This window comes from Adiantum capillus-veneris, chromosome 17 (assembly GCF_014529385.1).
Source record: "Adiantum capillus-veneris isolate H3 chromosome 17, ASM1452938v2, whole genome shotgun sequence".
NCBI classification, from domain to species: Eukaryota; Viridiplantae; Streptophyta; class Polypodiopsida; order Polypodiales; family Pteridaceae; genus Adiantum; species Adiantum capillus-veneris.
The window spans coordinates 109,764,978-109,777,179 of NC_140947.1; the positions used below are offsets into that span (position 1 = coordinate 109,764,978).

The 12,202-nt window shown below is 45.6% G+C and overlaps 1 protein-coding gene across 1 annotated transcript in view; it reads left to right on the top strand.

Annotated features, from left to right (window-relative positions):
* LOC147437863 (Lojap-related protein) overlaps positions 1 to 12,202 on the top strand; it is a 100,038-nt gene that overhangs the window by 47,744 nt on the left and 40,092 nt on the right. The window contains exon 2 of the mRNA XM_086487298.1: positions 9,540 to 9,773. Within this exon, the coding sequence (XP_086343424.1) occupies positions 9,540 to 9,773 (234 nt within the window). The remainder of the gene's footprint in view (positions 1 to 9,539; positions 9,774 to 12,202) is intronic.

The following is a 12,202-nucleotide window of genomic DNA, read 5'->3' on the forward strand; positions in this document are numbered from 1 at the left end:
CGAGGGAGAGCACCAACAACGTATGGAATCTTGGAAAGGACTCTTCGCCGGCCCACTCCAATGTGTGGGTCGTGGGATACTTGAACTTCATGAAAGTTTTCAATGCCTGCTTCTTTGGGCCACGTCGAAAGCGACACAAAGTGATCTGTTTCGGCTTCAATGCTCCAACTTTGGCTATGGTTGTGGATCCATCTTTTTCAAGAATCTCCGAGGAGGAAAATTCCTGAAACCATGTTCAACACAAAATCATAATCATACCCATTCCATGTAGAGTGAGTGGAAAAATACTATTCTTCCGAAAAGATTGCGCATGCAATGCAGATGAACAAAGTGACGGAGTGCCAAACTGTTCACCAAACACACACAAAAAACGAAATCGAAACTTGTCTTTCCAACTTAAGCCTATCAACTGTGGAAAATCACAACGGAAATGCCGATGCGTGATGGACAATCTTTCTTGTGCTCTTTCTAAGACCGTGTCATGCCAGGAAGAGACATGGAATGTGAATTCCTTGAATGAAAACTTTTTTTCTTTTCGAGAGAAATCCGCATATATATGTGCGCATCCGTGAGTGACTCATGTGCATCATACAGTACGGCATGCCTATGAAAAGGGAGCACATAAAGACGGTGACGAAAATACAAGAAATTGTCACGAATGAAACGCTCGAACAATGCGTGCTGACTAATCATTCAAACACACAATACTTCTTGAGTGGGTTGTTTGGACCTCGACTTGAGAGCCAAGATTGGTTCTTCGTGATTGATCGTATCTGCAATGAGGTTAGCTTCACTAGAAAAATCATTATCTAAACTATCATCCTTGTGAACAATCACATCTCTATCATGCAAACCATCGTCCTGGTGAACAATCACATCTTGATCATGCAAAACATGTGTGTCGTGCTTTGGAGAAGAAAAGACTAAGAGAGTCTCCTTCTCCTGCTTCTTTTCAAGCTTCGCCTGCACATTAGAAATGAGAGGTAAAGAATGAACAACCTCTTCACCACGAATGATGACGGGAGAGTCACTTTTGGCATTTAGAGTGAGAGTATTGTCTGCCCAATCAATGAGAGGGTTATGCTTACGAAACCATCTAATGCCAAAAATCATATCACATCCTAAAAGAGGAGAAACTACAAATTTTCTGAGGAAAGACGCTTGCTGAAGAGTGAATAACACATCAAGGCACTCTCGTGTAATGAGAGAGTCCTTGCCGGGAGCGAAGCCCGACACCTCAAGAGAAGATGTCTTGCGAATCCCCAAGCGGGCTCTTTCTACAAGAGAGGCACCAATCACATCATGCATACTGCCTGAATCAAACAAGACCACCATGTGTTGACCATTCACATGACCATAACACTTCATGCGAGACTCATCAATGAGAAGATCATGAGAAACTTGGGACGCACTAGTGTTCTCATTTATGGCATTAACAGAGTATGTGGGTTCTGTGGGTTCTTTAGGTTCGTTGGATGGGTTTCTTAGGACATGTGCTCTTTATATGACCCTTGACGTGACATTGATAACAACGATCTTCCCTATAATAAATGACTTGTTCTTTTGCCATCATGTATCCTCCTAAAATTCCTTGTGCTGCTTTTTCCTCTGGGGTGAGCTTAGGTTTAGCAGGTGTGTTAGCTTTACCCTTAGATTCATTTTGAGAGTTCTTTTCTGAAGGATTAGAGGAAGATTGGCTAGAAGAGTTACCATTCTTACCGTTCTGTGGGTTCTAAGGAGTCTGAGAGGTACTCTAAGAAGCCTTGTTCTCCTTAGGCTTTCCTTTGTTATTCTTCATCTCCTGTGCAAGAGCAATCGCTCCCGCCTCGTTGAGATCGATTGGATCGAGTACTTCAACATCAAACTTGATATACTCGTCCAATTTATTAAGGAATGCCTCTTTGCGCTCATCATCCGATTTGCATAATTGGGTGCCGAGTTGCAAACCACGAGTTAGAGAAAGACATAACTGGCATACCATTTTGCTTGAGACCGCGCCAATCGTCTTTCAACCGTGCTAGGTACTGAGGAGGCATAAACCGCGCCTTGAGCTTGTTTTGGAAGTCGGCCTAATTGAAGGAAAGTGGCTCGCCTTCTTCGGCTTCTTCTAGGTGCGCGGTCAACTGTGCCTTTTGCCGTGCGTACCAATTAATGGCATCACCGGCAAGGTACATGGCTATCGTCAAAACCTTGCTATTCCCTGTTTTTTTAGTTGTCGCAACTCAATAGCTGCCTTTCTTTCTTCGGTCGCCAAGCGCGCTTGCTCGCGCTCGCGATCAAAGGTGGCGCGTTGTGCCTCTTGTTGTAGCATCATGTCCATCATCGTTTTGACCAAAGCCTCCATAGGATTTGGTACAACCTGTGGCGTAGATGGGGAAGGGGGAGGGTCGGAAAAACCTCCTAGTGGGGAAAATTCTTCTTCACCACCTCCATGCTCATCACCTTCACGCAAAGTATCCATTCCGCTTCAGGTGATGACCATACACTGAGATCTTGGGTACTTAAGTTCGCGAGGAACTTGGGTTCTTGAGGTTCTTGAGTTCTTTAGCTTGCAATCTGTGTTTGAGAAGGCTTTTCTCTTACCCGAGCTCGACTCTTCCTTGCGGGCGCAGCCTTAGTGGCCTTGTGCTCACACCAAAGTTGCTTTTTCCCACCTCACGTCGATTGGCCGGCCGCTAAGTGCACGGTCCGCTCTCAATGAGCGAAAAGAGGAACAAGGGGAGGTTGGACAAGCCCTTCTTTCTTGGGTTACTTGTCACTCTTCAAAAACACGATTAGGAATCGACACGCCCAAGTGGACTTGGGTTACGTGCGACCACAACAAGCAAAAAAAATTCTTGTGGTTCTTTCCTTGAGTGATACAGAACATTGCCAAAGCTCTGATACCAATGTAAGGTACTGCGGAAGTGAATGTTGAACTTTGCTCAAGATGAGTGCTCCGAATTGTGCTCAAGGGTTCCTTTTACTTACGAAAGGGAGAGCCTTCTGTTCCTTTAGTGAGAGAGTGCAATGATCACAAACAAAGTGAATGACACTGTGAATGAAGGTGCTGAGAGAGAGAGAGAGAGAGAGAGAGAGAGAGAGAGAGAGAGAGAGAGAGAAGAATATGACACTAGACGGTTCTCAAACCCTCCTCCAAGGGCCCCCCTCTCTATGGCGAGAGAGGTCTATGCTATTGATTGCACAAATCTGGTACAATGGTCTAGATGCAATGGACTTGCCGACGATGTCGATGACAATGATGACGAGGGGACGGGCTGAAATCTGAAAACGCTAGGGCTGAAATCTGCTGATTGCTGAATTTTGACACTGTGTCAGCGATGACGATGACGCGACGACGATGCGCTAAAAACGTAGATGCGACGACGATGTCCCAACCACCCTCAAGAGCCCCCTTGCTCTGTTGGGAGAGCAAGTACTTGCTTTATTTCTTGCACAAATACTGATACAATGGTCCTAAATGCTGACTGATGAGATGCTGAGATGCTAAGGGGTACTTGATGCTACTGATGCTGAAGTGCTGATGGGTACTTGACGTAGATGCTTGGTACTTCGGGTGCTTGGTACTCTTGGTGCTTTGGTACTTCGGGTATGGCCAGGCTACGGCTGAATATTGAAAACGCTAAGGGCTGAATGCTGAATCTGATGGTTGAATTACTGATCTTCTGCGGTGCAAGGGACTGATGCCGAAGATGAAGAACACTGGAGAGGCAGGGCTGAAAACGCTGTTGTTGAGGTGAGAAAACACTGATCTTGCTGAGGTGAGAAAACGTTGGTCCTGCTGAGTGGTGTTGGTACTTTTGGTGTTGGGTAGTGTGGTCTTGACTTGCCTAGGAAGAGACTACCAGGTTCACTCATATACCCTCAACAAACTGGTCGAGCAACCATCGCTTTAGCCCCACGGTTTGACAAAAAGGCCAAAATGTCCTTATTATTAAAGTGACTTAAGAGGTGGTTCACATGCCTATATGCCGACTGACTTTATTGTGCAAGAAGAGGGTATGCACCTATGACCTGCCTGGGCATGCATGTCCTGCTAGAGGCTGACAAAGTGCTAGGCTAGATCCTAAGCTAAACTACAACTGACGCTAGACTATAGCAGAAGCTTGTCCACGTGACGCAATTGCAGTGCACACATGACAAAGACACCAAGAGGTAGACGACGAGAAACCTTTGGTTATAGTCTTCCATGGTCTCCGTGGCAAGCATTTTCAAGTGGCCCCATTTTGTCAGAATCTAGACTTCAAACAGGGAGGTCAAATAATTGCGTGCAAAAATTGTCTTGAAAGCTTGCCATGTCCTTGGAGCATGCGGCTGTATCGTGATTGAACTCCATCATTGCATAGCATTATCCTTAAGAAATCGTGCTCCTCGAGAGATCTTTGATTCTTCCGTATAATTCCCCAAAGCATAGATGTTCTCGACTTGTTCCAATCTTTCACTCCATAAAAAGTGAAAATTTTTACTATCGTGTCGCCATCCTTGAAAAATTTTAGTTGGTTAGGCTCAAATTCTGAATATAGAGAATAAGAATATCCATATGGGCTCCAATCATTGTACTCAAGTGGCAGTGATGGTGGGGGAGGTGTTGGCAGCCGCAGCGGCAGCGGCAGCGACAGCGGCGACAACAAAGGCGGTTTGCATTGGATCAGGGTCAAACGGTTGCACCATGTTCCTGAAGACTCCCCCAATCGGAACAGACAACTAAGAAGGTTGCTGATTGGAAGCTCTCGTACTTTCTGGTGCTGAAGAAGGGGTATCACCTGGGGCATCAGAGGGGGTAACATGTAGTTTAGAAATTGTTGGAAACTTTGCAGCATCAGGAGATTTTGCTGAGGATGCCACGAAAGTATGTAGCGAAACTTGTCAAGAAGAAACTGTAGCTACTCTGCCGAATCCATAAACGCCATGGTGCTCTGTTTGTTCTTGGTAGCACCGGTATGCTTTGAGAAAAGCACATGAGTAGAGCTTTGATACCATTGTAAAGGGAGAGCACCATGTGCCAACGGAAAAGAACAGACAAGACAAACTTCTAAGCACTCCAAGATAAGTGAATTGAAAGAGATGCGTGGAGTGGCGGAATTCCACTCCAAGAGAGCACTGGCCCCAAACCTTGGTGCCCCTTTTGGTATTTCTTTATATTGCTTCAACACTTTATAGAATTGGTAGCTCTACTCTGCTTCCACTCTTGCGAGAATGCGAGAGAGAGCCTACCTGTCATATTTAAAGGCCCTAGGCCCATCCAAAAGCAATACATGAAAAACATTCAGTCTAAAAGAACCTGGTCTAAAAGCATTTTGTTCAAAAGTTGCCATTGCAAAATCCGTATAGCTGCCATGTCAGTAGCGTGCAGCGCACAACGTGGGCGTCCGTACAAGTGCCACAACTTGGGCCCCATTGGACGGGGTCCCATAAGTCGGGAGAATTTTAATGGAACTTTTAAATGGCTTGGGCCACTCGACGAGGATTTGTAAGTTGGTGAGAACTTCTTCATCTTCTGTTGCTTCTAGGGTTTAGGCCTCTCGGTTGGAATCTACAAGTCGGCTAGGGTTAGGTATGAGAAACCCTAACCCGCTGGGTCTTCAGTGGCTTTACACGTCAGCAGTTTGTGATACTGTCACAAGACGGGGCACCACGTGCCAATAGAAAAGAACAGACTGAACAACTTTAAGCACTTCAAATAACAACTGAACTGAAAGAGAGAGAGACCACACGCGACACGGAGTGACAAAATACCACCCCAGAGAGTATTGGCCCCAAACCTTGGCGCCCCTTTCGGTATTTCTTTATATTGTATCAACACAGGACAAGCTTGAAAAGCAGTTACAGTAAAAAGCCTTTAAAACTCAAAAGCTTCTGGTCCAAAAAGCAATGCCAAAAGCTGCCAGCGTAATTTACGGAAATCCGTATAGCTTGCCACGTCATCAACCAGCGCAAAACGTGGAAATCTGTACAGCATGCCACATCATCATGCCAATGCAATTTTCGGAAATCTGCCACGTCTTCAGTTTTTGCGTGTGTCCGGATCCTGCTTTATTTTCTTCCTTTATGTCACTTGGGGCCCCATCGGACAGGGTCCCCATAAGCTGGGAGGACTTCTTCTGTTACTTGTTCTTCTTAGGGTTTAGGCCCCTCGGCCGGCATCTGTAAGTTGGCTCCATTCTTTAGGCTTTGACACGTCAGCAGTTTGTTACATCTCCCCTTCTTGAAAGAGAGTAATCGTCCGCGATTACAACATATTTGCAAAACAACTCAAGTTAGCTAAAAAATTTCCGAGGGACAATCAATTTGCTCTTTTGATCAAGGAGTTAGCTTCTCCTTTCTGCTCTTTTGATCAAGGACTTAGCTTCTCCTTTCGGCTGTTTTGATCAAGGAGTTAGCTTCTCCTTTCGTCCAGATCGGAACTCTTGAAGATTGGAACTCTTGAAGATTGGAACTCTTGATATTCAGGCGTAGTAATAGCCATCACACCCAGACCGTACTGATCTTCCACGGGTGTCTTGATGCACTAAAATTTACATACCCAGGCAATCTCATCCAATTAGGAATATTCAGTACTTGGCACATCACAATGCAACACAAATGCTTACATATGCATGTTACAAGACACAACAAACAGCGCCGTTGAGCACTCCCCCGAGACAAACGGTCTGCGGTATGAAGCTACTCAACGACTACCTCGTCACTCCCCCGGCAAATAACCTAAAAAGGTCCGGGCCATGAGCTGAGAAGACTATACAACCAAACGCTCCCCAGACCGTAATCTGCGTCGCTTGGAGGTTCAGAGCATACAACCAAACGCTCCCCAGGCATCGGCCTGCGTCGTTTCGAGGTTCAAACAATACCAAAACAGTATTTCTCACTTCTCCACCCGGGAGTAAAATCACCAATCATTGAAACCAGTATCAAACCAGAGTCAAACAATTCAAATCGGCACCAAAACAGGTTCAAAACAGATACCATCCATTTCAAACAAATTCCAAACAGGATCACCAAACAAGATCAAACAGAACTCAAACTTAAAAAGCAATCTCGACATCAGTCGAGCTGGAAAAATCGACTGACTTTCCATCTTGAAACCTGCACCAGAAATTAGGGTTAGGCTCCTTCCATGAGGTCGTAGCCGAGCACAGCATGGTCCATCAGCTCTTGGACAGACAATGTTTCTTTGGCGGCGATGGTAGTCCCAAGAGATAGCAATCACATTGGACCTCCAAGGTTATTTGCTCGTGAAGAGACATCTATTGAGAGATGTCGAGAAATTTCAAGTTATAATCTGCTAGGGTTTCCATGGCAAGCATTTTAGGATACCCCACTCTGCTAGAAGTTGCACTCCGAAGGAAGATGTCAGAAACCATATAGCTTCGGACAATTTTTTTTTTCTTGAAAGCTTGCCAAGTACTTGGAGTGTGCGGCTTGGTAGCTATAGACATCAACATCTGCATGGCACTGCTTTTGAGAAAAACAGTGACTCGAAACAAATATCGGATCCTTTTTGCAAGTGATCTTAATGGCTTATGCCCTGTAAGACATGAGCGGTGAAGACGGGAGCGCGCCCGATGTGCGATGAAGTAAGGGTGGGAGTCGCTAATAAGTCCGGGTTCAATAGCTCTGTCTGCTCTTTTGTAGGACTGGTATGCTTTCAGAAAAGCACACGTCTGATGCTCTAATACCACTGTCACAAGACGGGGCACCGCGTGCCAATAGAAAAGAACAGACCGAACAACTTTAAGCACTTCAAATAACAACTAAACTGAAAGAGAGAGAGACCACACGCGACACGGAGTGGTAGAATTCCACCCCAGAGAGTATTGGCCCCAAACCTTGGCGCCCCTTTCGGTATTTCTTTATATTGCATCAACATAGTACAAGCCGGTACTCCAGACTCTGCACCTTCTCCAAGAAGCATGCTAGAGAATGAGCCCTAACCTCATATTTAAAGGCCCTTGGCCTGAAAAGCAGTTACTGTAAAAAGCCTTTAAAACTCAAAAGCTTCTGGTCCAAAAAGCAATGCCAAAAGCTGTCAACGTAATTTACGAAAATCCGTACAGCTTGCCACGTCATGAGCCAACGCAAAACACGGAAATCCGTACAGCTTGCCACGTCATCATGCCAGTGCAATTTTCAGAAATCTACCACGTCATCAATTTTTGCGTGTGTCCGGATCCTGCTTTATTTTCTTCCTTTATGTCACTTGGGGCCCCATCAGACGGGGTCACCATAAGTTGGGAGGACTTCTTCTGTTACTTGTTCTTCTTAGGGTTTAGGCCCCTCGGCCGGCATCTGTAAGTTGGCTCCATTCTTTAGGCTTTGACACATCAGCAGTTTGTTACAGATACTTTGCCTCCCTACTTACTTGTGTCAAAAACTCACTTATATACAAAGTGCAGCACCAAAAGAGGCAAGTAGATGTGCTAGAACTAGCCCGCCATTAGGGCTAGTTAAGCGACTTGCCTTGTATGTACAAGTACTTGATAAAACAAGCTAAAAATCCCACAAAACAAAACCATACTCTCCCATGTCATCTCCATAAGAGGAGGGAAGAGACCCAATGACCCAAATTTGCAAAACCTGCAAATTTCTTATAATAAGCTGGCCCCTGCTTGATTATGTCAAGAACTCACTTATATGCAAACTGCATCACCAAAAAACGTAAGTAGATGTGCTAGAACTAGCCCGCTAGCTGGCGCTAGTTAAGGGACTTGCCTTGTATGTACAAGATAAAACAAGCAAAAAATGCCACAAAACAAAATTATACACACTCTCATGTCACTACTTGTCAAAATGTGCCGAACAATGTGACATCCCCTGCTACTTAAGGTGAAACACCAATGCCAAACTCTAGTGCACAATTCAAGATTGTCTCCAATGAATCTTGGATGATGTTCACCACGGCTAGTATGATAGAGAGGCTCCTTTGGGCTGATGTTGTAAGGATGTCTCTACTCACAAGCAATTGGTTGCGACTTGGATCAACAATGCCCTTGTTTGTTACCGGCAATCAAGTACCTTTGCTGCCCCAACTCGGATGGTGTGAACCAATAATGCTAACTGGATGGTTCCTAGATTTGCCAACTGCCAACTTGCTAGATCAGCAACATAAAATAAAAGGAAAGGCTTTTGGGAATTATATCTTTGCAATGAAATTGTGGCATAGCAATTACATATGTAGATAAAATTTGTGTCTGAAAGTCTATGTGAATGTGAGCATTAGACGTGTGATATATGCACATACATGCATCTTATACACATACACATACACATACACATACACATACACATATACATACGATTCAAATGACAAGGACAAAGTAATCTTATGAATCTTCTGGGGTCATCTAACTTGAAAGCTCTATTTTTTTGGAGATTGTGTCACAGAATTGCAGTCAGGTGGAAACCTCTAGAATATCAAGTTATGGATTGTCGTTTTCTTAGTTCTTTTCAAATTATTTAGCTCACCCCTTGTAAGTCCTCTTCATCTGCAAAGTGCAGGCTTTTGCACTATGGAAAACTGTTTCTAATGCTCTCTCTGTTTCCAGGAAATGCTGGAGGATAGTTATGTTTGTGAAAGTGCTGATGAAGATTTTCCTTCAGAAGGACCTATTGAGCTGTTAACCCTTGATGAAGTGAAGCAAGTGTTAGAAGAAGTGCGTGCAAAGGATGTTATCGTTTTTCCTGTCCACGATCGTTGCGAATGGACAGATGTAATGGTTGTAGCAACTGGTATTTCTGATCGACATGTTCGTGGAATTGCAGATGCTTTAGTTTACAAGGTGAATGAAAGGAACTTGCATTTCCAAGTATCTGTTTCCTTATGCAGCAGTGACATTAAATCCCTCCCCCCCACCGTCCCCTCCCCTCCGCCCCTCACTGGGCACCCATTGTATCAGTGATCACAAATACCCCACACTGTTCCAGCTAGTAGCACTCCTAGTTTCATTTTAGCATCACTTTTTTGTACCCAGACATGGTGTCAGAATCCAGATTCATTAGTTTGTAACGATTTGATCTCATAGGTCATTTTGGCCTCTTGAAGACGTTAATATATCATTTCATTTCATCTCTCTCTCTCTCTCTCTCTCTCTCTCTCTCTCTCTCTCTCTCTCTCTTCTTCTTCTTCTCTCTCGCTGCCTACGCGCTGTACACCACACGCGTGCTGTACCAACCACCCCCCTTATGCAATCGCGCCGCCCCGCCCAGCCATTTCCTGCTCACGCCCCCCTGCCTGCGCCCCTTTCCCTGCTCGTGCCACTCTGCCAGCTCTCACCCGCCACGCCCAATAGCCCGCTGCACCCCAGCTCATCCCCCCCCCGCCACCCCCCCACCCAACACATTCTCCACTCCTGCTGCCCCCCAGCCCATCCCCCCAATCCCAGCACAGTCACACACACCTAAACACGCACACACATCCAGCAGGTTTTCAGTTTTACAGATTTTCAGAGACTCGTAGAATTCAGAAAATTCACAAATTTTCAGATTGCGCGGGGGGACATGGAGGAGCCTCTGGTATCTATGATCTCGCGGCTCATTAGAGCCAAGGCTTCAGTACCATGTGGCATTATCCGAGCAGAGCTAGCTGCCCCCCCACTAGTAGTTGAGGCGCTCACTAGATCAGTCTCCTTCGTACACCGCATGTGGGAACTTCCCAGGGACAGATATGCCCTCCTTGCACTCGAGTCCTCTCGACAGTTAGCCATGCAAGGAGATACAACATACTGGTTGGGGAGATGACATCATGGTTTCAGGCGCATGGGTTCAGCATAGACAGATTGCCCCCCTTCCAGTAATCACTGGATGCACCCTCTCTGACTCTTACACAGTCCGAGATCACCAGGCTCATCCGCCAGGACCTTACCCAGCGAGACACCAGGAGGACATGGATACAGCTCAACACATGAGCTGGGCTCGAAGATGGCCTTCTACAGAGAGCATCTTCTCCGGCTTACGGAGGACGGTTTTGTTACGAGTCCCAGATACATGGATACCCACTTGTCTCATGGGATACGATGTGCTATTGGCTAGATACGCACATCTTCATACTAGCTATAGGTCGAGACTGGGAGATACAACGGAGTACCAAGAGAGGCCAGGACATGCCCCCTGTGTCACATAGAGCGTGAGACAGAGTTGCACTACACATGCCACTGCCTAGTCTACTATGAGATATGAGGCCGCTTCCACTGCTTGTTCAGAGAGGGATTTGGACCATTCTCCAGAATCATGGGGTACAAGGACTAGAGATGCCTGGGTTTGTTCAACTTTGTTTTTGCTCGAGCTGCGCAGACACAGAGAGAGAGCCTGATGAGAGGAGAGGCTACCTAGTCTCAGAGACAGATCACAGACCTTTAGAGTAGACACTGGACACCCGTAGAAGCTACTACCACAACAGAGCCCACATTCGCCTCGCACCAGAGGCACGCTGATTGACCGAGCGATCGAGCTGGGGAGATCCAGACGCCCACGACTGCAAAAGACTACACACTATTGACGGAGGCTGCATCAGAGGATTCGGATCACTTTGGCCTGACATGCATGACGCTCGGTCAGACTACTGACCATGGAGGAGATCGATGAGATCCGTCAGCGAGTGATGTTGGATCTCCTATGATTTAGCTAATCCAGCAAGCTACTTAGTTCACATCTAGCAACTCAGAATTCCGTAGTATTCTTATTTTTGTTACTTAGACTTTGTATCAGATCCACCACATTGTAACTTTTTGGTCTCACGGTCATTTTGGCCTTTTGAAGACGTTAATATAACATTTCATTTCATCTCTCTCTCTCTCTCTCTCTCTCTCTCTCTCTCTCTCTCAAATAGGCGTCTCCAAGCATCTTTGCACCGGTCTTGCATATAGTGATAGGATGCAAAGGGCATGTTACTTTCAACATCGATGCCTTAACACACCAACTGCACCAATCCTGCATACATGACATTGTGACATTTTGACCTCTCTTTGTGTGTTCAGAGTACGCACAGGCATCTCTATAGCATTCTTGTACGTTGATAGCATTTAGATGTAGGATGCATGGGCATAGAACCTACAATTATGGCACTGGAGTCTGGTAATTCCCATCGACAGGAAACATATGTGGTGTATCAAGGTCTGAATGCTATATATTTTGTAGTTTTTTTGTCAAGCATCGATTTACTGTATATCTGATTGTCTGGCAGGCAAGCTGGTCTTTTGATAAACTCTCTCTC